General features: G+C 36.0%; 2 protein-coding genes across 2 annotated transcripts in view; both read left to right on the top strand.

Moving 5' to 3' along the window:
• Window positions 1-24,332, top strand: part of LOC137407913 (uncharacterized) — a 42,009-nt gene extending 17,677 nt beyond the window's left edge. Inside the window, exons 14-23 of the mRNA XM_068094297.1 lie at window positions 1,355-1,487; window positions 3,357-3,457; window positions 5,049-5,187; window positions 5,914-6,075; window positions 7,140-7,308; window positions 14,762-14,960; window positions 15,130-15,285; window positions 18,811-19,026; window positions 21,908-22,055; window positions 24,070-24,332. Of these exons, the coding sequence (XP_067950398.1) occupies window positions 1,355-1,487; window positions 3,357-3,457; window positions 5,049-5,187; window positions 5,914-6,075; window positions 7,140-7,308; window positions 14,762-14,960; window positions 15,130-15,285; window positions 18,811-19,026; window positions 21,908-22,055; window positions 24,070-24,332 (1,686 nt within the window). The remainder of the gene's footprint in view (window positions 1-1,354; window positions 1,488-3,356; window positions 3,458-5,048; window positions 5,188-5,913; window positions 6,076-7,139; window positions 7,309-14,761; window positions 14,961-15,129; window positions 15,286-18,810; window positions 19,027-21,907; window positions 22,056-24,069) is intronic.
• Window positions 1-27,333, top strand: part of LOC137408418 (uncharacterized) — a 309,349-nt gene that overhangs the window by 134,052 nt on the left and 147,964 nt on the right. The gene's annotated exons all lie outside the window — the stretch shown is intronic.

Raw genomic sequence — 27,333 nt, forward strand, 5'->3', positions numbered from 1 at the left:
AGTAGATGCATATTAATAGTTGTTTAATGTATACAACGTAAATATACCGTTCCAGGAACATTTACATTACATATAGGGAATTTATGTGGTAAGAACAGTAAAATACATGTAAATTGCCTAGTCTGTTCCAATATTTTTTTAAAATTCGCCCCTTTGGCCACGCAAAAAAAAAACTTGATTTAGTTCTTTTAATTTGTGGGCTGTACAGTACCTGCAGTATTATTGGTTTGCATCTGTTAGCAATATAATGAGGATATTGCTGCGCAACACCAAGCTGCTACGATGACACACCAACCTCCCCTTTGCCACCAGCCTTCACCACCACGACGATACACACCCACAGCAGAATGCTGTCACCGATCTCACAGCAGTTCCTACTGCCAACCCGTAGGCAAACCAAATCAGCAGCCTCACTGCTACCCAATGGACTCTCAAATCCGATTTCTACAGTGCAAATTGCTTGTCAGTAGAAGCACGGCAATACAGATGATCAGCTCACTTGCTCTCCACTGAGCCTTCTACCAAGCATCTGTTTAACGCCTGCTTATATAGCGAAATCTGTTAGACCTGACCAATTGCGCAGCTGTCCTATTCTCCTTTTTGTTGGCACATTTAACGATCTATTACGACGAACTAGAATGTCGCGAAAGTTATATATACATGTAATAGATGCATGTATAACGCCATATATACGCATGGCATTTTTCTTCTGCAAATGTGGCAAGATAAACTAACATTCAAATCGATTTTAAAACTGTGTCCCACTTGACAATTTACATTATATGCAATTTTTCACGTAGTAGGAAGCAAAAACTTCACATAAATGTTTTACGTTATCTGGAATTTACATTATAGAAGGTATACGTTATAGGACCGCTTACTGTACTTTGTTTTCAAACATTTACCCCAGACAAAGTTATTAAGTCATTGAGTTTCATTTCTAAAATTTTCAGAAAAAGGTTAAAATATTATTTTTCTGCCAATGGTTGATTGTTACTACAGCGACCTACCACTATTTTGGTTGTACTTTTTCTTTTTAAAGAGACTTCAACTGTATCTCAAAAATGTCTATGTCCAGTTTTTTGACCACAACACAGTCTTCAACACAACCATGCACTTTTTGCTCGCATTTTCCAGGTAAATGGCTTCATTCTCACTTGTCTAATTTTTAAATTTTCACATGTTTCATTTTCACATGTTTCATTTGTTTTTTACAGTCTCTCTCTGGAGTTGTTCATCACTTCACATTTCTTTTTCATATTTTGGATAATACTTTTTATATGGCGTCATACAGGTTAGATCTTTTGGTTTCAATTTTATTAAATGTCTAATATTTGATGATATCTGCTGACAGCTGCCGCATGTTCAGTTTCAGACAGTTGTGGAAAGTCGTTTGGCACTGCCTGGTGACTCCATCGTAACTGCCAAATCTCTAATTGAAAATGGTAAGATGGCATTCGCAACTGAGGATGGACACTTATATTTTGGTAGGTCGCATAGAATCAAATAGATTATGTGCTTGTTGTTTGTTGTGCTTTGACTACTGTAGTCAAGGGGCAGTGGAGTCATGACTCCCTGGAACATTTTTACCAAAACTATGCTAGTCATCAACACAGCGAGTATGCTCTATATTAGTGCCTTTCAGCACACCAAGTATATTATCTATTTGTATCTGTCAGTGCATCAAGTATACTATGTATTAGTATCTGTCAGTACACCAAGTATACTATACATTTGTTTCTGCCAGTACATCAAGTATATTACATATTAGTGTCTGTCAGTACATCAAGTATACTATATATTAGTGTCTGTCAGTACATCAAGTATACTATGTATTAGTTTCTGTCAGTACACCATGTATGTTATATATTAGTGTCTGTCAGTACATCAAGTATACTATATATTAGTGTCTGTCAGTACGCCAAGTATGCTATATATTAGTGTCTGTCAGTACATCAAGTGTACTATATATTAGTATCTGTCAGTGCACCAAGTATATTATACATTAGTTTCTGTCAGTACACCAAGTATGCTATAATATAGCATACTTGGTGTACTGACAGAAACTAATGTATAATATACTTGGTGCACTGACAGATACTAATATATAGTACACTTGATGTACTGACAGACACTAATATACAGTACACTTGATGTGCTGACAGACACTAATATATTATATTAGTGTCTGTCAGCACATCAAGTGTACTGTATATTAGTGTCTGTCAGTACATCAAGTATACTATGTATTAGTATCTGTCAGTGCACCAAGTATACTATACATTAATTTCTGTCAGTACACCAAGTATGTTATATATTAGTGTCTGTCAGTACATCAAGTATACTATATATTAGTGTCTGTCAGTACATCAAGTGTACTATATATTAGTGTCTGTCAGTACATCAAGTATACTATATATTAGTGTTTGTCAGTACATCAAGTGTAATATATATTAGTGTCTGTCAGTACATCAAGTATACTATATATTAGTTTCTGTCAGTACACCAAGTGTACTATATATTAGTGTCTGTCAGCACATCCAGTAAACCTGAAATAGTATCCATAAAAAATGAAAAAGAAGGGTGGGTTCTTTTCTAAATATCTGTTTTCTATTATTGCTGTGCTGCAATTTCTAAAAACTAGAAATGCATTTCCTTCTTACCATGACTGCTTTTCGAACTTAACATTTTACACTTGTTATTGCATTTGTCAGCTACATCAGCGTTTTTGGTTGATGTAATCAAGGAGTTTAATCAATAAGCTAGTATACCTATCGCTAAACTTACAATAAAAGCCGTAAGAGCAAGCTTTAGTGACGTTGTACCGCAATGCAGAGTCGCTGTGCTTATTTTAATTCATATAACAACTCATATCACCCAATGAATCTATTACATCTCGCATAGCTTGATGGTTAGTTTTTGCCTGGTAAGCGGGAGGTTTTGAGATCAAATTTTCTGCAATACAAGTTTGTCATTGCTAGATACTAATTGCTATAGCTCGACAGACAAACAACAGATGAACTACAGACAGATGACAAACTTTGGGATTTATAGATATATATCTATAAATCTCTGGTGTGTTATGCACGATGTCACTAAATCTTCCTGTCATGGCTCTTATTAGTAAGCTTAACAATTCGTATCCTAGCTTACTCAAATTAGCCAACAGCAGCTACATTACCTGTCATTGTTTATAAGTTGCCACTTATTATCGTGCAGCGCTAGGCATCCATCTAATATTTATATGATATGTATTATATGATATATACATGATGAATATATATCTGAAATTATATTACATTGCAAAGTATTACATCAGCTAGGTCTAAATAATGATTAAGCATCTTTGCTGATAGGTGGAGTGGCGAGGCATGGCAGCTGGTCACGGATTCTTCTCGATTCTTCTGTGAAGAATATTAGTTTTGGTCAAGGGCGTTCAGGTGGTCTAGGGGATTTGGTATGACATACGTGTGTTTATTAATTTTACCTTACTAAGGTAATTTGCATTTAAAGCATTTTACAGCAGCAACCTTCAGTATTATTTCTACATATATATGCACACACATGCCTCTAGTTATAGCGGTACATATCATAAAACATACCGTTAGTAGAGCTGTCATACAACTAGCAGCACTAACTACTGTAAAACCTCTATTTCAACGCCACCTTTAATTGAACATCACCGCTATCTGAGAGCCAATATGGAAGAAAGGTTGAAAAATAGAGCGCCACCCTTTATTTTAACGCCACTTCTATTTGAAGGCCACTTCTAATTTACCGCCACTATTTGACATTCTTAATCTTTACGAACTCATAATAGCAAGTGACCAGTAAAAAAGTGTCCACAAAATCGTAATAGTGATGACTCGATTACATCAATAAAAATTAATTTGTTTGTTGTTTCTGTTCGTATTAACTTCTTCTTCTTGAACTCCAAGTTTTTACATTTTTTTCGTTAAAACTTTGAATGTAACACCATAGAAATAATTAGTAATCGTATCCGACTAATAGTAGTCCTTTGTTTATCGCAGTCTTAATACTGTAACAGTAGAGCGCTGTGATCAAAGGTCGCAGCGATAGACCTCCTATATAGCTACCACAATCGTACAACTGAGCCTTTGAAATACCAAGTCAAGCTATTATTATTACTGTTATTACATGTATATAACTTATAAGCTTGCAGGTTTATAGCATATTACTTGATAGTATCATTGCAGTTATATAGGCTACATAAACTCGGCTTACAACGGATCAACGTTCATAACTCCTCTTCTATTGCGCATAAAGGTTTTGGCTGCATATTTTAGCACACATATCAATGAGTGCAATGAGTTTTTATAAAACCTCTCTAAATATACCTGTAGTTCTAAAATGAAAACAAGCTTTCAAGTTTAGAATGAATTAAAAAACTTGAAAGTTTCAACAATTAGCAACGCAAGCTATGAGATCATTGTAGGGTAACTGCAAGCAACAGATATTACCTGTTAGAGATATGTATCAGCTTCCCGGCACATTTTTATTTAGAGATTTACCACAAGCTAGAAGTAAGTTAGCAAATTTTTTTTCATCTAAAAGGTTTAATATCGTACTGCCCAAGGGAGAGTGCAAAATATAGGTGACATTTGATTCACCCGTGAAAAGATTAAATTTATCTTCTTAACATTTTAATGAGGTGTTTAAAAAATACAGCACCACCCTTTATTTGAATGTCACCTCTAATAAAGGACCACTTTGAAGAAAAGGTTGAAAAATAGATGGCATTCAAATAAAAGTTTTACGCGATATATGTACATACGTAACTTGTAGTTTACTGGCTTCAGGGTAACTGGAGCACGTGTATGTACACACACACACATTATTTTAGCTTTGCTAGTATACATGTATATACACACCTACCTTTTGTGTTACCTGTCCACGTAGATGTATACACATACCTTCTGTGTTATTTGTACACATGCACATACTTTTGGAGTCACTGGTACATCTTTGTACACACCTTTACACATGAGTTGCTCTGTTTGTTATTCACGGAACAGATTTTTCTACAGATGACAGCATGTACTAAGAGGTACTGCTACATAATCATCGCTGTCGCAGAAGAAAATGAGAAGGTCAAGGCAAAGTCTGATACACTTGGGTTTCATCTTTTAGTTGCTGCCAAAATGGAGATATCTCTTACAACTCTCCGTAGGTATTTTTTGTAGTTGCTGTAGTTCCATATGTAAAGGAAACTGCTTTTTCCTTTACTTTCCCCAAGACAGTCAAGCAATAAACCCACTGAGTGTTAGCCACTAATATGTATATATATATATATATATATATATGTACAATATGTACATATATACAATATATTTTGGTACAATATGTTTTACCATAGCAATGGTAAATAGTAAAATATATATCACGACTTACTGGTTTTTGACCAAATATTTTATGTTTAAATTTATGAATTACAATGTTGAAGTTTTAGAGATTTTTGATGTTAGTATCTTTTGCTATACTTACTGGCACTATAAGAGTTATTTCAACAGTTTTGGTTTTAAACTACAATTTTAAAAGTGTATAGGCAGCAGGAAATACATTACAATTAAGTATGTGAAAATACATGTAAATGGACACGACTTTGCTGGTAAACATATTACAATTAGGTTTGTGAAAGTATATAGACACAACTCTGCTAATAAAAATATTATAATTAGATGTGTAGGAGTATATAGACACAACTCTGGTTGTGAACACACTGCAATCGAATGCGTGAGAATATATAGACATAATTCTGCTAGTCAACGAAAGTAGATGTAGATTAAACAGTAACTGTTTAATCTACATCTACTTTCGCCTACAACCTACAACTGTTGTAGGTTGACTATTTTTCATATAATGCAATGTTAATTCTTTTATATGTTTTTTCAGATATAGTGAGTGACTCATTTGCTGTTGGATACCATCTAGGCCAGCTGTATGTTTTCAAGTTGAATATGGAGAAGTTTGGCCATTTGATTGAGATGAGACAAGTTCGGAAGTTTGATGCACATTCACGACCAATCACTGGGATTATAGTCAACAAAGATGTCCGTAAGATATATACAAATCTAGTGTTTGTCTTTTGTCCGTTTGTCTTTGTTTTCAGTTGCAGCTGCAAAGTTATAGTAATGAAAAATTTGTTGTGCACTGGATTTGAACTTGGAATATTTAGATCCACAGACAGCCATTTATCCAATACACTTCATAGTCCAACTGGCTATACCAATGAACGAATTTTGCGTATCTATATATATATTTCTCAAAGTATGTCCGTATGTGTGTCTGCATTCTGGCTATAGCTATTATTAGAATAACTGTAGCTAGACAAAAATACTCACGCAATGTCATGGAGTACCGGGATTAGAAGCCTAGCAGCTTACTGGAATTTTCCATTGGCAATGTGCCAGGCTAATAGCTTGAAAGTTACAGTTGTTTGACGAAGTTTTAAAACCTTTACAGATGATTTTATTTTTCTTTTAATTTATTTCAACTACACAAAACACTTCTCTCATGATATGTAGTTTGAAAGTTAGAATGGGAAATGTTTTTATATATTAAATACAAATCAATTTTCTGTCCAGACCTTTCGATTACCCGGGCAATGCCGGGTAGCACAGTTAATATTCATTACATGCGCCAATCTTTCATGACTTCACACTAAACACTTTGGCAGGCATTATGCTAGAATTGTTGGCCAAAAGTAAAATTCTTAAACTCACATGGCCTGCAAGACTATTGCAATCACTATAGATCTGTAGTAAGCACTGCAGCTGGTACAGTATGAATTACACAGAAATAAATACAGTAAACATAAATGGCATAGTGGACAGAAATGAACACAGTAGACAGAAATGTACAAACACTTTCATTTGAATGTTAGAATAGTAAATGTTGTATATGTTGATTAAAAATAAATTTTTTGTGCAAAAAACCTTTTTAATTGCCTGTGCGACATCAAGCATTCAGCCAGTAAATGAACACAAACAAGCATAATTTATTTAGCAACTAAATTTTTATACACGAGTATTGAAATTCCTTTTTTATCTGTCAACTGTTAGCTGCTCGAAGTCATCTTCAATAAATGAATTAATGAACTTGGTCATGACTGCTTGCAGCTGCTATGGTTCTGACCGCAGCAGAAGATGGAAGCGTAAAAATTTTTCACACTAGGCTGCCCGTTCATCCGCTTTTGCTAGAGGCTAACACATTTGATAGAATGATTTGTCCAATCGACAGCATTTCTTCAGCCAGCAGACACACCGCTTCTCTTTCTACTGATTCCGAGTAGGTTCAATATTATATGATTGTTATAATAATATATATTATTATAATATAATACTATAAACTAGTGCCCAGTCAGTCCCATGTGCCATAAGAGGTCATCTCGTGTAGTAAATGTGCTAAAGGATTCTGTACTATATATGAGTTTGTATCAACCAAGACTGCCAGCATATTCTGTACACTTTGTATATTCTTTGTATTCTTATTTTCTGTACAATGTTATGATAATTAACAAGCTTTAGAATCTTTAGTTTTCAAACTTTTATTCTGTGCCTTTTTGTAATGAGTATGTAAGCAATACTGATACATAAAATGTGATACAACTGATATATAATAGGCTCCGCCCACTTCTTATTAGCATATTCCTTATAAGGTATTACAGTTTCCTAACTATTTTATTATCCTGAATAAATTCTATACTTATAAAACAAAATATGAACAATAACTTGATAAATGTGATGAATAAACTTTAGATTTGAACTATGAAATTTTATCACACACTTCTTTTCAGCATAGCAATATTGTCTATAGTTTATGATCGGGTGCAGGATATCTTAGTACACAAAGTTGGTGTTTTAAACTATCTTTTTCTCCAGCAGCGACGAAGCTTTGTCGTAGGTGATTATGTAACAAGGTCTTCTCCCTTATTTTGTATTCTAGTTAATTGATACGGTCTTTTTTTATAGGGTGATTTCTCGCTGCCTGCCTGAAGTCACGTGATTGATCATGTGATCCATGTTTTGTAGTTTGACAGGATGTATCGATCTTGTAGAGTGCGAAATTTCCATATCGAACTGGGGGTTTACTGGTTCATTTTGCTATTTTGTAGTTATCTTCTTCTTCTGTTGTGGTTGGTTCCTCATGTGTGTCGCTAGCGACTCCATTTGTATTATTATCATTTTGTTCTTCTTCAGCGACTCCGTTATCGTATTTTCTCGTAGCCTCAAATTCTTTTTTTCGTGGTATGATAGGGGCTTCATGCTGATCACCAACTTTTCTATCAATCGGCTTTTCTGGAAAACCTGGCCGTGCAGGTTGGCGATTTGGTTATTGTATAACTCTCCATCAATTGCTATCAGCTGGAGTGTATAGTTTTAACCTGGATTCGTGCTCAATCGAGGTTCTACCATGTAAATCAACTAAATATGATTTTCGAATGATTCTTTTACTTTATATGGCCCTTGCCATTTTGCCTGGAGTTTTGGTGTGCATCCCTTTTTGTATTTTTTGGCTTTCAGCCACACATAGTCACCATTTTGAAACAACAAAGATTGTCTGGGGTCATTTGCTGTGATTTCTGCTTGTTTATTCTTTGTGAATTCATATGCTACTGCCAATCTGTTCTCCAGCTCAACTGCATAGTTTTCTCTAGATTGCTTCTCTAGACTTGGTCCTGAAATGAGGCTATCTGGCATAGTGATTTCTTGTCCAAACATCATGAAGTTAGGAGTTTCACCAGTGAAACTGTGTGGTGTACCTCTGATAGATCTGGTTAACTGGGGTAACAACAAGTCCCAACCTGTCTCATCACGGTCTAATAGAAAGGACCACAGTGCATTTCCCAAGTCTTTATTACCTCTTTCGACAACGCCATTTTCTTGTGGATGATAAGGTGTTGTTCTACTTTTATCTGTGCCCCAGATTTTACATAATTCTTGCATTAATTGGGACTCGAATGCAGCTCTCTCATCTGAATAAATCCTCTCTGGAATCCAAAAATAACAAAAGACTTGAGTTTCTAAAGCCTCTGCTATGCTTTCAGTGGTACTATCTCGTATGGTTATAGCGTCATGCAACCGCGTGAAATGATCAGCTATTACCAAAATCACGGTATTGTTTCTTGGTGTCTTAGTGAATAGGCTCACTAAATCCACAGATAGCACTTGCCATGGGCGGCCGCAGAACAATCTTTGTTGACTTGATCCTTTGTTTGTATTACTATGCTTGGCTGCTTGACAAACTTCACATTTCTTGACTGTGTGCCTTATCTGTGATACCATGCCTGGCCAATACCAATTGAGCCTGACCTTCTTGTATGTGTTGCTGACCCCTGCATGATGTTGACTGTGTTGTTGTCTTATTACAGATGTTCTGAGCTCTGCGGGAAATACTATCAACCAGATGTATCGATTGTTCACACTTAATCTAATTTTGAGCAGATCATCTTCTACCTTCATGACAATGAATAGAGCACATATTTTCTTGATCTCTGTGCTTCCCTGCTCAATTAGTTCTTGTGAAGGTTTTTTCCATCTGTTATTAGTTGTCTCATAATCTCTGTTGCACTTCCACCACGCTTTTGAAGAGGGATTATCTCTTTTAGTTCAGCTTCTGTAGATATACCACAAATCGTTGTGTCCTCTCTTCCTTCCAGTACATAGCTATCTGGTTCTGACTCGCTTCCTTCCAGGATTTTACCGCCTGCTACTTGTACATGATTTGTTATCTTGATATCTTTTCTACTTAGTCCACCATCTCTGCACTCTATATTACTACATTGTCTACATTCACAGCAAACTTTGCTTAGCCCATCAGCATTTCCATACTTTGCTTCGGCACAATGGCCAAGTGTGAATTGAAACACTGCTAGTAACTCCAGCCATCTGGCCACTTGATGGGAAGGGTCTCTTTTTTTGTAAAGCCAGATTAAGGATGCATGATCTGTGCGCAGGCGGAATTTCTTCCCATATATGTACAGTTGAAAGTGTTTTGTTGCTAAGATTATTGCCAGAAGCTCTCTTTTTGTTACACAATAATTTCTCTCTGCTGGATTGAAGGTTTTACTGTAATATGCTATAGGCCTTTCTTCTCCATTCTGTACCTGTGACAACACAGCCCCAGCACCTTCTAGGCTAGCATCTGTATCCAGTATGAATTCTTTAGTATAGTCAGGGTAAGCTAATACAGGTGCCTCTATGAGAAACCTTTTTAGCTTACAAAATGCCATCTCTTCATCTTCACCCCATGCAAATGGAGTTCATTTAGCTGTTAATCTGTTGAGAAGTTTTGCTGCAGTTGCAAAATCAGGACAGAACTTCCTGTAATAACCAACAAAATCCAAAAATGTTCTGACTTATGTCTGGCATCTCGGTGTCTCCTACTCCCTGACAGCTCTAATTTTGTCTTGATCTGTGGACACTCTCTGTGAGCTGACTCCATATCCCAAGAACTTGACTTCTTTTTGTAGCAATTCACCCTTCGATGGTTTCAGTTTCAAGTTAGCTGTGCGAAATCTGTGTAGCACTGCCTCAAGTCTTTCTAAGTGAGTGTTAAAATCTGTAGAGAACACAATTATATCATCCAGATATAAAAGTAGACTTTTCCAATGTAAGCCGTTGAGTACTTGTTCCATAAGTCTTTCAAAGCTTGCTGGCGCCGACGTTAATCCAAGCGGAAGCACCTTCCATTTCCAGAGTCCCCCTCTGGTAACAAATGCTGCCTTCTCTTGAGCATCCTGGTCCAATGGCACCTGCCAATAACCACTAAAGAGATCTAGAGTACTAAACAATACACTACCTGCAAAGGCATCGAGACTTTCATCGATCCTGGGCAGTGGGTACTCAATCCTTGCATGTCACAGCATTTAATCTTCTGTGATCCACACAGAGCCTCCAACTGTTGTCTTTCTTTTTGACTAGCACTACAGGGGAGCTCCATGAACTATCTGTAGACTCAACCATTTCTTTCTTAACAAGATCGGCTACTTGTCTTTTGACTTCTACGTATTTCTCAACACCCAATCGCCTAGGCGGCTGCCTGATTGGGCTTGTACCTGGTCCTACTGGTATACTGTGTGATGCTAGATTGGTTAGACCTACATCTGTGCCCTCTCTACTGAACACATCTGCGTAATTCAGTAGAAGTTTAGCCAGTGCCTGTACTTGAGCAGAAAATTTACAGTTCTTAACTGCCTGCTTATATAAGGGAATTACGTGTTCAGGTGCTTGTGAGTTTAAGTTTTTGGGCTGTGGGTTTTGTACAGAGTTGTCCTTCTCTATATCTGTGAAGATTTGATCATGGTCTACTGGAGTGTATAGTCTTACATTAGTGCCAGCCTTTAATTCTACTGTAGCTGACCTTGAATTGATACATCTCACCATGACTCTCCCTCTACTATTAGGTTGTGTGAGTGTTGCTGCTATAACCACCTTTGAATCCAGTGCAAAGCAGTGCTCTATTATTCCTACTGGATGAGCTGAACTTAATATTAACCTACAGATTAACTGTGCTTTACACCAAGGGGCAACTGTTGTGGTCTCTGCCACCTGTACTTTGTTAGAGTACAGTGACCCATTTTTATTGGTGCATAAAAGCAACTGATCTTGTATATTTAACACTCCCTTATCCATGTTTATCGAGCATCTGTGTTCTTTGAAGAATTGAATACCAAGTATGGCATCATCTGTGATGTTAGCTACTTTGAATGTGACATGCATTTGCATCGTTCTGACACGACAAAGCAATGTTATAGTGCCATAAATAAGAAGTCCACTTTCATCAGCCATTCTTGCAGTGGTTTCATCAACGTCTAGACTTGCCTTCAGCCTACCAGAGAGTGTGGTTAATAGGTTTCGAGTTAGAATATTTTCTGTGCTGCCTGTATCAAGAAGGTATAGGAATGAGTGATTTTCTACCTTGCTTGGTATGTATAGGCAACCATGAGTTTGCCATTCTATGTCTCGTACTTCAATATTCCCTGGTTCAGCTTAGAGCAAGCTTTCTTGCTCTTAGGCTCTTTGTGTTTTATTAAAGGTCCACGCTGAAATGAGCCAGTTACTGAGCTGGACCGCTCACGTTTCCCTGGTTCTGTGGTTCTTGAGTCTTAAGCTTAGGGCAGTCTTTCTTTGTGTGCGGTCCATTGCACTGAAAGCACCCACGTCTGGATGCATCAGGCTTTCTGGTGAAGCCAGGTTCAGGGGCACAACCCAGACAAGAGACTGTATGGATTGTGACCCTGCAAAATTGGTTTGGCCAACTTGTAGTTTGTCCTTGTTTTTCCTGGATCATTTTTATAATGTCTGCCTGTTGTTTCACAGTTTGTTGTAATGCCTGTATCGCATCTAAAACTGCACTTGACTCTTCTGTAACAGCAGTCAACTTTGCTGAGTTGTGATCTACCTGGAGATATTATTCAGTCATCTCTGCAGCTTCTTTTATGCTCTCTGGTCGTAGAGCGAGAAGATGTCGCTTGAGACCTGTGCCATTCATAACTGCTTTAAATTTATCCATGGCAAGATCTTCTTGATCTGTATCTGGCATATTAGGATAACTCAGTTTCACCGGTCAGAGGATTTCAGAACCTAGCTCATGAGTGTTCATGTTTGCAGATTTCCTGAGACCCCTAGTTTATCTCTAGCTTGCTTTGCAGTCAACCCAAACCTGGATCTTAAGTTATCATAAATCTGTGCCACTGTGCTGTATATACCTTCATCTCTGGCTTTGCTAGTTAGATTGAGCCGTAGATGAAGCAGTGATTCTTGGTCTGGTCATTGATTCAAGTTAGCCACATCTGTAAATTGTTTAATAAAAAGCTCTACATTTCTTTCACCATCAAATGTAGTTGCTTTTATTTCTTTACGATCTGTGCGCTATGTTCTGTGTAGTGCATGTACAAGATTATCTATATTAACTGTACCATCTTGTCTTGTTGGGGTACTAGCTGCGAAAATTGTTTCATGCAAGTTTTCTAATTCTCTGTCCTGGTTATTTCTTCTTGTACGACGTCTGGACATGATTAACGGTGCCTATGAATTAACCCTGTATCTTTACTCTATAATCTGTACTCTGTAATCTGTACTGTACTCTGTGATCTTGGCTGACAATATCCCACCACTGCCACCAAAATGTACTAAATAATTCTGTACTATATATGGGTTTATATCAACCAAGACTGCCACCCTATTCTGTACACTTTGTATATTCTTTGTATTCTTATTTTCTGTACAATGTTATGATAATTAACAAGCTTTAGAATCTATTTTTCAAATTTTTATTCTGTTACTTTTTGTAGTGAGTATGTAAGCAATACTGATACATAAAATGTGATACAACAACTTATATATAATAGGCTCTGTCCACTTCTTATTAGCATATTCCTTATAAGGTATTAGTTTCCTAACTACTGTATTGTCCTGAATAAATGCTATACCTATAAAACAAAAAATGAACAATAACTTGATAAATGTGATGAATAAACTTTAGACTTGAACTATGTAATTTTACCACATAACTATATGTACAAGAATTAATAGCATTGGCACGGTAATCGAGAGGTGCAGGTAGTTGCATGCTTGGCTGGGATGTGGAGTTACTGGATCTGACTCCTGTGAAGTGCCATATTTTTTAGTCTTATAGTAAAGACTAGTACACCGGCTCCGGCACACTGTGAGAGATTGTCATATGTAATAAGTATGCGCACAGTTTTTCTTAAATGTGGAGAAGTGATCAAGTGGTGCCGTGGTAGTGTGCTTGACTTCGAAAACGAATATTTAGGTTTGATTTCCGTAAGGTGTAACCATTTTTTCCTAATGATCTTAGCATTGCTTTGGACATAGGACACAGCTCCTATCATGGCATTAATTATAATTATAATCTTTTGTTCTAATTAATTTAAGGGTTTGGTGCATGTTATCATGTTGTTTTTTTAATTTTAGACAACAGCGATTTACTTTTAACAACAGGCTTGTTATATTTTGTTATGTTGGGGTAAAAGTCAGCCGGGTACTAGCACTGAGTGTTTTTGAGATCACTAGTTACTTGCATGCAGATCAGCCGAGCGATTGCATAATAGCCAGCTCAGCTAATCACTATGTTTCCATGATAAACATGATTCACAAGTTTAAGCTAATCCACAAGTTAAGTTGCGGAAACGTCAAAAACCGGCAAGCTGTGAAAGTTTTGCGATTTGCAAAACTTTATCAAATCCATCATGCTTGCAAATAATGGAAACAGTATTTGCGAATGAGGCGCATTAAAATACCACGCCAGCTATTCAATTTTAAACATTTTCAATTAGGACTTGTATGAATTAAGACTTAAATTAAGGCAAAATTAAGACTTATATATTGGAGCCGAGTCACATAGGCAAAAACAATAAAGTGTAAAGGAGGCAGAGGCAGCCAAGAAAGAAAAGATATATAAATGCCAGATGAGCTAAGAAAGTCAGAGACCGATGACAGTTTCTTGAATGTTTTTCTGTTGCAATGGGCTCACGCTGATCACATGTATTTGTATATATTTGAGAAATATATGTACATCTTATTGATTTCCGCTATCTTTCTTTAGTCTTGTGGAGCAGTAAAGGGAATCGGCAGTTTCCTTTGAAATATAATATTTTAATTTATGAGTCTTTGCTTTCCGGCAAACTAGTTCCTCCTCATGCCATTTGATTTCTCTAGTGAATCATCACTTTACTTGCTTAATGTACATCTTTACTCACTTCATTTGGTATATTTAGCTCTGTTTCCATCTGGGACATGAGCTCAGGGAAGATAACATCAAGTCTCAAGCACACACTACAGGCTGATGAGTGCCTCAAGGATGTGGTATGCTTCGATGACTATGTTGTCACGGTAACCAACCAAGGTACTCTCAGCTTCTGGTCTATTCAAGATGACTTGATTGAAGAAATAGTGATTAGAGATTTTCATAAGCTGGTGAATGAGTACTAGTTGGAGATGGTTTCTGTGAACACTTAATGATGGAACTAAATAAATCCTGTACTAGATTTCTGTATCATACCGCTGACTGAATAGGTTGTGATGGCTAGTTGTTTACATATTATAATAACGCCAGAAATAATGTTTTTTGTTTGCTGATGTTAAGAGTCGAGGATGCAAACCAAATGAAGTGCTTGTCAAGTGTGAGACAAGTTGGCACAAGTTCGATGCAGTGACAGGAAACATGACAGCAGAGCGTGTGTATGATGATAGGGTCATTTTAAAGCATCACTATGTAAATGGACAGTTATCACTCCTGCAGGTGAGCAGTTTTAGCTAATAACTTCTACTTGCCTGTATAAACTTACTGTATACTGTATGCTGTATACTTGCCTGTAACTGTAATGACAGTTACTAGTATGTTTATAGTGACAGTTACTAGTCTGTTTATAGTGATAGTTACTAGTATGTTTATAGTGACTAGTGCTGGGCACGAGTACTTCTTGGTCAACGGGTTTAGACCCGTCCCCTTCTGTTCGGGTTTTTCGAGTATCGGGTAGCTAGTAGTGCTAGGCTCGGGTATTTTTTTGCCTACGGGTTTTTCGGGTATCGGGTTTATTGATATGAAATATGGAGTTTATGTTTAAATTTTCTTAACAGATATATCTTCAAATTTACAAAGCAATCATATTTCTTTTCAATTTATTTATCATTTTTCAGTTTTTATTGACTGACATTCGTACTTGCAGCGTTAACAGGTGGATTGTTAAACAGTCAAGATAGTCTGGTGCTACAGGGCATTTTCGTGTCAACAGGTGGCAGAAGATAGGGTCTATGGTAGCTTAATACTTAAGCATGTTCTATGTACCTCTGACTTTTTGTAGATGGTGTGAAGTAAACGCTCATAGCCAGATGAACAACACTCTTGTACAAGGTGGTGGCCCTGAAGAGGGCCCTTTGAAAAAAAAATCAGCTCGGAACTATAGGCTATAGTCCGAGTCGATCACGAGGGTCAGGTCAGATCGCGAAGACTACTCGCTTTGGAGGAGCATTAGAATTAGCATGTTAGAACTAGCTTACGGTATTTATGGGTAATAAGCGGGCGTATCGGAGAGAGGACTTGTAAAGCGGAGGTAATAGACACTCGTTTTGTTTGTTTGCGCTAACTTTTGTGGTAAGATTTGACTGGATCTTATCGTTTTGCTGTCTTATCCATGCGTGTAACCAATTACAGTCAGTAAAATTGACCTATATTATTTTAACCAATTATCTTAGTTTTTGCCATTTTTGTGTGTATATAAGAACATGCAATCGTGTTGTTAGAGTGTTCTGCTCGTGTTGTGCTTTGTGCTGATATTTGTGAATAAACTTTGACGCTTTCTCAAAGTGTTGTTAATTGATTCATAGCAGACTATCTAGTAGGGAGCACTAGCTTTATTTGTTTTGTCTTCTCCTCATAAGCCGTGGCTTAAGACTGCGTTTCATAGCTGCAGCCACACAAGGCTTCGAGGGACGACAGACAGATTTGGCGAGTCTGTAACGCTGTGCGTAGGCATGTGGTATTAGACAGCGAACCACAGCTGCATCCACGCTAGTGCACCACCTCAGCCAGACAAGTGTTCTGCCAACTAATAGGAACTAGCCATTTAATGATAGTTGGATAATTTCATGCCTGAAGCCGAGTAACTCTAACTTCCAAGAGTTTTGTTCAGGAGTTACATTGTTGGGGTATACCGGCAACCAGGTTACGAGGCCAGTATTCGGTCTGATCCTATGAGGCCAGTATTCGGTCGGATTCTACGAGGCCAGTATTCGGTCTGATCCTACGAGGCCAGTATTCGGCCTGATCCTACGAGGCCAGTATTCGGTCTGATCCTACGAGGCCAGTATTCGGTCTGATCCTACGAGGCCAGTATTCGGTCTGATCCTACGAGGCCAGTATTCGGTCTGATCCTACGAGGCCAGTATTCGGTCTGATCCTACGAGGCCAGTATTCGGTCTGATCCTACGAGGCCAGTATTCGGTCTGATCCTACGAGGCCAGTATTCGGTCTGATACTACGAGGCCAGTATTCGGTCTGATTCTACGGGCCTGTGTTCGGTCCCAAATTCGTCAGGGCCAGTCTTCGGTCCAGCTTAGTCAGCCTTAGGGTAGCTCCCGTATAATCTTGACGGTCGGGTGTGGCATCATTAGCGAGTATTACTTTAGGTGCTCCAAATATAAAAAACTTTTACATTATCGATTTTTTCCGTTAGTAAGGCTTGTTGGCTTAGTAAAACTTGGTTATAATGAATTATGTAATCCATCATAGCTAGCTGTGGTAATCAATTTAAACAGAGTTATTAAATTTTCACCGCTACTATCAACGCTGATAGCTGTTTCTAACAAGGCGATAGCGGAAACAGACTAAGGACCTATGTGTTATCGGTGATAGCGAACACGCGCCGTATTAAAAATGGCATAGATTTGTTTACGAAGCCGATTTGGCTAATTGCGCAAATAAAATGTGATGTAAGTATTTCTTCTCACCTTTTAATGACAAGTAATCACTGCTTGACTACAATATTTCATAGGCATAGTAAATAAGGTATGATGTATTTTATTCTATCTATTAAAATAAAGACTCGTTAAACTCCATTGTCATGCCTCCTTAGCAAAAATGACACAGAGATGCCCTGTGGTCCCAGACTAAGAGCGCAGGATGCAATAGACCGAGTCTTTGTTAACACTACCTGACGGATCCGTGTACCAAAACCCGAACTTGAAAGTCAAAACCCGAACCCGAAGGACCGGAATACCCGAAATCTCTATTACCCGATACTCGAGAGAAGATAAACCCGCGAGTTCAACGAGTATTACTACCCGTGCCCAGCACTAATAGTGACTGTTACTAGTTTGTTTATAATGATAGTTACTAATACGTTTATGGTAACAGTTACTAGTCTGTTTATAATGACAGTTACTAGTCTGTTTATAGTGATAATTACTAGTCTGTTTATAGTGATAATTACTGGTCTGCTTATAGTGATAGTTACTAGTATGTTGATAGTGACAGTTACTAGTCTGTTTGTAGTGATAGTTACTAGTCTGTTTATAGTGATAGTTACTAGTCTGTTTATAACCACAGTTATTAGTCTGTTTATATTCACAGTTACTAGTCTGTTTATAGTGACAGTTACTAGTCTGTTTATAGTGACAGTTACTAGTCTGTTTATAGTGATAGTTACTAGTCTGTTTATAGTGATAGTTACTAGTCTGTTTATAGTGATAGTTACTAGTCTGTTTATAGTGACAGTTACTAGTCTGTTTATAGTGACAATTACTAGTCTGTTTATAGTGACAGTGACTAGTTTGTTTATAGTGACAGTTACTAGTCTGTTTGTAGTGATAGTTACTAGTCTGTTTATAGTGATAGTTACTAGTCTGTTTATAACCACAGTTACTAGTCTGCTTATATTCACAGTTACTAGTCTGTTTATAGTGACAGTTACTAGTCTGTTTATAGTGACAGTTACTAGTCTGTTTATAGTGATAGCTACTAGTCTGTTTATAGTGATAGTTACTAGTCTGTTTATAGCAACAGTTACTAGTCTGTTTATAGTGATAGTTACTAGTCTGTTTGTATTGACAGTTACTAGTCTGCTTATAGTGACAGTTACTAGTCTGTTTATAGTGATAGCTACTAGTCTGTTTATAGTGATGGTTACTAGTCTGTTTATAGCGACAGTTACTAGTCTGTTTATAGTGATAGTTACTAGTCTGTTTGTAGTGACAGTTACTAGTCTGTTTATAGTGATAATTACTAGTCTGTTCACTATGACATGTATTCATCTACCGGTATCTGTAGAGGCGGCAAAAATTGAAAAAGGCTGAAAAAGAAAAGTTGCTGATAGAGATAATTGACAAGGAAGGAAATAAAGAAGTGAACTTGCCACAAGAAAGAGACCTATCAGTTGACAAACTGCAAGATTTTTTCTGCTGTCAGCACTTTTTTGTGCTCCTCTACCAAAGGCAGTACTCCTTCTTCAACTGGTACACTAAGGATGTTGTTAAGACAGAAAAGGTACTATTCATACACATTCCTCCTTGTGGCATGTAATTGCACTTCTTGTTGTTTATAATGATTCTAGTCTAAGGCTCGCAGTGACACAGCATTTTTGAGACGTTCGGTTGAACTTCATTAACGCCATAAGATGTCAAAATACCTTTTTCTGTTAAAATTAGGTCAGCTTTATTTGTACCTGGTCACGCTGGTACACAAAGTTTAGCAGAACCTTCAAATCTGCCCACTAAGTTATGTAAGAATCTTTCACAATCTATATATATATGTATATTTCTCAAAGTATGTGGATATGTGTGTGTGGATATGTGTGTCCCTCCAGCTATAGATCTTAAAATCTTGATATTAAAATTTTGTTTTTTGATGGATTTCAACTCACGACGAATGCATTAATGAGGTTCTTATCAGGACGCTCTACCACTGAGCCGACATGACATAGTGATCAGTCACGTTATCATATACCGCATATCCCATGCGCATGCTAATTATTTTAGCCTTGCGTTATGATGCCCCTTATCAGAAATTTTTGGGACCTAAGCATATGCAACGTGATGCTTCTTCATCTCTTTTCGTTAAAGCTAATAATTTATCTTGAACCTCAAATTTGGCGATTTTTGTACTGATTATATATGCAACCGAAATATATACGCTGCATCAACATTTTTTAGTTTAAATATTGGCTATTTATTTTACATCTACATTTGGTTTGCCCCAAATTTATTCAAGCTGCTCAAAAGACCTTTTCCCCAGCCACATTATGTTTTTTGGATTCTGATTTGGTACCTTGCGCTTCACAATCATTAACCCTTTCACTGCTTATTCTATTTTCCCCAACATGTTAACAAACATTGCTGTACAAAAAATCAATGTATTTATACTTGGTGCCTTGCTAAAGCTACTTGAAGCTACAATCGCTACGAAGCCAAAACGATGGTCTACAATGTACCTTACTCTTCTTACAAAACTATTACTTTCACTACCATCAGAGTCGGTGCTGCTACTTGAATTATCTCTGTCATCACAAAAATCTGAATTGGCTATAATTTCATCAACACGAGTAGTTATCTTCTTTCTAACTAGGGAGGTACTTACAAAACTTACACAAAAAATGTTCGTATTTAAGTTGGAAATTCTCAAACAAAAGTTTGAAATAGCTTCGTTAATTTTGGCTAATTTTATAGAAAAAATTTTTAGGAAACTACTGTCAATACCATGAAAGTTCTAAAGATCGTTGGTTATGTTGTCAACAAATCATAAAATTAAGTTAATACGCAATTATCGTGTACGATTACAAGTATTAGTTATTCCTTGCTTTTTTATAGTTACATACCTTTACATAGTTTGAGAAAAATATATATAGATTTACATTCTCTTATTACATTTATAAACTTCTGATAACTTTTGAAGTTTATAATATAAGATTTTAAAGTTTGTTGCATTGTCGTTTTTATTTCAACTTGCATTTTTTAAACATAATTTGAGTATAATATCATGTTTGAATTATTATAATATCATGTTTGAAGTATAGACATTATTCATTTTCCTATCAATGTTATAATTACTTAGTTAGTTTCCAATCTTTATTATTGATACTAATTTTTCATTCAACTATTTTTGGCAGACATTGTTCTATTAAAATTTCAACTACAAAATACTACCACATTCTGTCATATTTTTTTTTACTAATTTGTTAAATACATGTATTCTCAGAATATACGCATTGTCTAATTCTTCCAAAGAAAATAACCTGTCTTGCACAAAATCATTTCCTCATGATATGAAGTTTGAAAGTTACAGTTGTTTGACAAAGTTTTAAAACCTTTACAGTTGTTTTTATTTTTCTCTTAATTTATTTCAACTACACAAAACACTTTTCTCATGATATATAGTTTGAAATTTAGAATGGGAAATGTTGTTATATGTTAAATACAAATCAATTTTTTGTCCAAAGACTTTTTTGTTACCTGGGCAAGGCCGGGTAGCACAGATAGTTACTTTTATAAAACTCAAAGTGTTTTACCATGTCTAAACTGTTCCATTGAAATTGTTTAATGATTTAAACATTTTTTAGAATATTTCCAAAAGAGCCACAAACATGTTGCTGCAGTCATGACATTGCTCTATATAAAATGAACATTTCCTGCTGTTTTTGACTCTCAAATGGTGCATTAAATCATATATCACACTCATCAAACCAATCCTAATCTCAAATTTCCCATACAGTCATATCACACTCACAATATTATCTTAATAGTGTAACAGAAACTAATAGAGCTGCCAACTTGTTTACTGGTGAAAGTATTTGATACTGAGTACAGTTCTTCTCAAAGAGAACTTATTGTAGTTCATCTCAGTTACTTGTCTGTCTAGTTTCATTTCTCTCTAAATCTGTATCATTTATAGGTGTCAACTAGTTCCCTCATTATGTTTCCATTACACTTAGTTAAAACTGCTTGTATTTTGTCAGTTTTTCCCCATTTGGTTTTATTAAAGTTCATGTCACCCAACATCACATAAAATAAACTAATATTATAGTCTCTCTCTTTCACCCGGTTGTTTTGACAGTGAATGTCTTATGGTTTAGGTTTTATCACTGACTTCCATGTAGCTCCATTTTTAGCTCCATAGTTCTTCTCATAGAGAACTTATTGTAGTTCATCTCAGTTGCTTATCTGTCTAGTATTTCTCTCTGTTGCTGTATTAACTATAGGTGTCAACTAGATAAGCCATCATGTCTTCATTCTCCTAGTTATAATATTTGTGTTATCAACATGTCATCTTTTCCAGTTTTCTCACACACAGTTTTGTTGAAGCTCAAGTCAACCATTATGACATGGTATTAGATAAATGGGCATGAAAATAACCTAATGCTATGTTTTTTTAGTTGAACAAGCCAACACTCATATCATCTGCCTCCAACACAGTCGCTCTGAGAAACAATCAAAAGGTACAGATCTATAGGATTGATAAGGGTGTTGACTCCTTTAAGCAACCACTCAAGCTTCAGCAAAAAAGTGATCAGGTTTTCCTTAGTAAGTTCTCCTAAATTTATCCCATAAAGTTTTCATATTTGTGATGCTTGGTGTCACATGCATGGTGACAGCAGCACTGACATATTTGAGAGATAGTAGCAGGTTGATAAGTACTTGTGAATCACACATTACTTGTGAGACCCAAACTTAGGTGACAGCTGCCAAAGTGGTTGCCTTCACCATTAGCATTCTTTTCGTCAGAATCCGACATCAACATGTTTTTCTCAAATTCAAATTTGAGCAGCATCACTCAGTCTTTCTTGTCAAATTAGTTTGAAAATTTTTTTAATATGCTTGACTAAAAGTTATAGTGAACGCGAACCAAAAGGCGCCAAGCAGGAAACATATTAAAAAAATTTAAGACCACAAAATTTAAGGAGGTTTAGTGAAATATTACAGCTTATCTTTAAGCGTGAGGTTAATCAACTAAATTCATTGAAGCTAAATTTAAAGTTTCTCTTACGTAGCGTCACACACAGTTTAGTGAACTGAATGCAATGCTCTGAAGTCTGTCTCACACCACCATTAGCCTATATCTGTCTCAAAGGTAAGAACTTCATAGTGCATAGTCATATTACATTTTATTGCAGATCATAACTACTGAATAGGTAACTATAGTTACTATGGTTACTATATTATTTTAGTACTGATTTTTAATATGTACAGTATGCGTATAAAATTTGAATGCTTTTACCGGCGGTTTCCATTAGATAATTACTGTAGGTTCCTAGGCCCCTTCATAAGACATTTTTGCCTTACGATCCCAACACCAGAACAAATTTATGTCGTATGGCGGAGGTACACTGTACACCTAAAAAGTGCATGTCTATCATTTTAGCACACCCCTCTAACAGTACTTGGTTGAATTACCATGAATTACTTGGTACTACATTCTCATCACACGAAACTTATGAAGCAAAATTTTTTAATCAATTCCAAAATCTTACCAGATACGTTTCGTTTAGTCGGTGAAGTACGTTTTGTCTCCGTCTTTGCGTTTCTGCGGCTAAATAATCTTGTAGACCTGTTTTTTTATAACCAAGAAAGAGAAGTTTTGTTTCATATCCTACGGTTCTGACTAAAACTGTTTTCACCGAGTTAAGAAAAAAATTGATTGTTATATCTCTACATAAAATGAGTTCAAATGCTATACCTTTAGTGTAGAGGTAGTTTGAATGTTACATCTTTGTTTAGAGAAAGTTTGAATGTTGTTATATCTTTGTATGGAGCAATTTTTTATGTTATATTTATGTATATACAGGTAATGAATTTATACGTAATATATTTTTATGTAGTAAGTATGTATACTGTATTTTTGTATTGAATAAGTTTACATGTTATATCTTTATATAGAGTGAGCTTGCATGTTGTATCTTTATATAGAGTGAGTTTGCTTGTTGTATCTTTATATAGAGAGAGTTTGTATGTTGTATCTTTATATACAGTGAGTTTGCTTGTTGTATCTTTATATACAGTGAGATTGCATGTTATATCTTTATATAGAGTGAGTTTGCATGTTGTATCTTTATATAGAGTGAGTTTGCATGTTGTATCTTTATATAGAGTGAGTTTGTATTTTGTATCTTTATATAGAGTGAGTTTGTATTTTGTATCTTTATACATAGAGTTGGCATATTGTATTTTTGTATAGAGGAAGTTTGCATGTTATATCTTTATATAGAGAGAGTTATTTGTAAATCTATGTATAAAGTGAGTATACTACGTAACAACTACGAAGCGAGCGTCATATCTCTGTTCAACTCTTGTCAAATGACTGTGTCATTTCCTGTATGTATAGCATGTCAGCAATGCATCTGGTGTTCAAATAGACTCTCCAAGGCAAAAGTACACTGGAAGTCGAGAATGTATCTAAACAGAAATGCAGTTTTCAGTTTCTTACTTGATTGATTTGCCAATTAAGCAGAAAGAATGAGTGCACCATTGTGTATGTCATTGAAGCTGTTCATTGTAATTTATGGCATCATGGCTAGAAAGTGAAGCTGTTTTGTTGCAGCGCCAGATGGAAATCATTTGGTGGTCATGGAGCAGAAGAAAATGATGTTTATGTACAGGGTGGAAAATTTAAGCGAGCCCATTGGCCAGTACTCTCTTTATGGAGAGGCAGAGAAAGTGGCATTCACCCATGACTCAACCTACATTGTCTTAGGCATCGCTGACAGGAGGCTGTTCTTCCTCATGCTTTGTGACGTACAAAAAGAAGGACATTATGAAAGGGTCAAGGTCAGAGAGAATGCCTGGGTTTTGCATATTTTCTAAGGGATTTTTCAAATACTAAATTGTTGAATAATCATGGCTAATTTTGTTTTTGTCAAGATAAATACTAGACAAGCTGTATTCGCATATGAAGGTGTGTTACACAGATGGAGAGGATGATTGGATTACTAAGAGAAAAGTATGAGATCATTTTTCATTACATTTTTGTGTTGAATCAAAAGCAAGCATATGTTAGTCGTAAGACTTAAACCTAAATATGGGATTGTTAATACAAGAGTTGTCTACTTTCAATATGTAAACAGCACAAATATGTAAGGATAACTCTTACCTGTACCAACACAACAAAATCAATAAAATTAGATGTGGTTTGACAAGCATATAAAATTTAACAACAACATTAAGAGCTAAACAAGAGTTAGCAAGAACCCACCAACTAACTATGCTAATATTTTATTAGTCACAGTGTGAGGCGTCCGTAACTACATGTATATACTTCTCCAACAAAGAACTGTATTGTTTTGTGACAAGGAGTTATATTCTCCTGTATAAGTAGTTGCATTCTTCAGGGACAAACAATAGTCAGCTTTTAATCTCTGATAGGAAATCCATCATAGTTTCATTTTTTCTTTTCCATTTTCATTTTTTATATTATGGTTAAATCATATTTCCACCAATCATTCTGTAAGCATAAATTGTTTATTTATTTGTTTATAAAATTCTTAATTTATTTAAAATTGTGTCCTCTTTTTTATAGGACAGTTGCAAGTTTTCAAGTCATTTTAACTTACATGATGTGAACAAATTGCATAAATCAATATGATATATCATTGCTAGCTGCTTTAAAAATCTTCCACCTAATATCCGATCATTTAGCAGAGAAAGTTATTTTAAATGGTATACGGTAAATCAATTATTTGATTTTAGTGGCGAACTGCTGCCCCTTTTATCTTTTTTTGTTTTATTATTGGTGTATGGCATAATTTAAAACACATTTCTATTTGAAATGAAATCATTGCCAATAAAGTAATCCATATATACATGTATATATATTTCTCAAAGTTTGTCACTTGTCTGTCTGTCTATGGGTATGTCCAGCTATAGCTATTAAAATTTTGGAATTAAAATTTCGCATTCTGCCAGACTTAAACTCACAAAGATTGGAACCACAGGTTTGAAATCCAATTCTCTAACCAGTAGACTACGAAAGCTCGTACGGCTAATAGCTCTTACTATATAGCGTATACCCCCTTTTCTTCTTTTCACAACCAAAATTATTGAAACTCTATGAACTCTTTTATCTCTATGAAACATGATGCTTTTTCGTGTTTTTGTGAACTTTTATTTTCAGTTTTTTGTAAGGTTCAACTGCTAAATCCGCGGTCAATGCCAATTCATTTCACGCGTACAATCGTTTCATCTCGAAAAGGAATAGCCTCTACATTCTCTCTCCGTTTGGTCAGACAAAGACATTACGATATTTCATTTTTACATTTGTACCAGTATCGAGAGGTACCAGTATCATCATATACAAAGTTTTGATGGATAGCTTCTGGTGGAACAGTAAGCTTTTTTATACACACACTTCTATGAAAGAATTGTTATTATTAGTTCAACATATTAGATATTTCTGTTTTGTTTTCTCAGTTCGTATTAATTGTACCATTACCAAATCGTCTTCTATTGTAATCGTAGCAAAACTGACTTAATTTAACTGTTACTTGTTAATTATTTCACATTTACATCTAAACCGTTTTATAGTTGTTTTATTTTTTTCAGTTTATTTAACCTGCACAAAACATGTTTCTCATGATATGAAGATTAAAAGTTACAGTTGTGGGACAAAGTTTGAAAATCTTTACGGTTGTTTTTATTTTTTCTCTCAATTTATTTAAACTGCACTGTTGTTATATGTTAAATAAAAATAACACTTGCGCACACATATTAACAAGCTTGAGATATATATATATATATAATATATATATATATGTGTGTATAAATGTGTGTGTGGTGTGTGTGTGGTGTGTGTGTGTGGTGTGTGTGTGTGGTGTGTGGTGTGTGTTGTGGTGTGTGGTGTGTGTGGTGTGTGTGTGTGGTGTGTGTGTGGTGTGTGTGTGGTGTGTGTGTGTGGTGTGGGGTGTGTGTGGTGTGTGGTGTGTGTGGTGTGTGTGGTGTGTGCGGTGTGTGCGGTGTGTGCGGTGTGTGCGGTGTGTGCGGTGTGTGTGTGTGTGTGTGTATGTGTGTGTATGTGTGTACACACACACACACGCATGCACGCACACACACACACCACACACACACCACACACACACCACACACACACCACACACACACCACACACCACACCACACACCACACGCACACCCGCACACCCGCACACCCGCACGCACGCACACACACACATACACACGCACGCACACACACACATATGTGTGTGTATACACACATATATATGTATGTGTGTATATATGTATATATATATATATATATATATATATATATATATATATGTATGTGTGTGTATATATGTATATATATATATATATATATATATATATATATATATATGTATGTGTGTGTGTAGATATGTGTATATATCTACACATATATATACTAGCTGCATTTACCTGCCCACAGGAACAGATTCATGTGCAGCCTAAGGTCTAATGAGTGTTGTCTTTCATACTGTATAACAACTCCAAATATGCAGTCTACTGAAATTTTTTGCCCGGATGACACTATGCATACACATATGCAGTCATATATGTCAATAATGTTGGGAGAACAATGGAAATCTGCAATACGTTTTACAGCTAGTCTACAATGCATCAGTCTCAAACTACTCAAATCGGCATTGCCCTATTTGTGTACAGAAAACTGATAATGAAATTGACATTGCTAGGCAAACTGAAGTTTTTCAAACTGGCAGTATTGAAAAGTTTTGCATCTAAAAAATTATACAAAATATTTTGCTATCGCCAGCATTTATTGAATGGAGACTGCATGCTTAAAACACTAATCATAGCTCACCAGTTTTTCGTCTATA

Source organism: Watersipora subatra, chromosome 11 (genome assembly GCF_963576615.1).
Source record: "Watersipora subatra chromosome 11, tzWatSuba1.1, whole genome shotgun sequence".
Lineage (NCBI taxonomy): Eukaryota > Metazoa > Bryozoa > Gymnolaemata > Cheilostomatida > Watersiporidae > Watersipora > Watersipora subatra.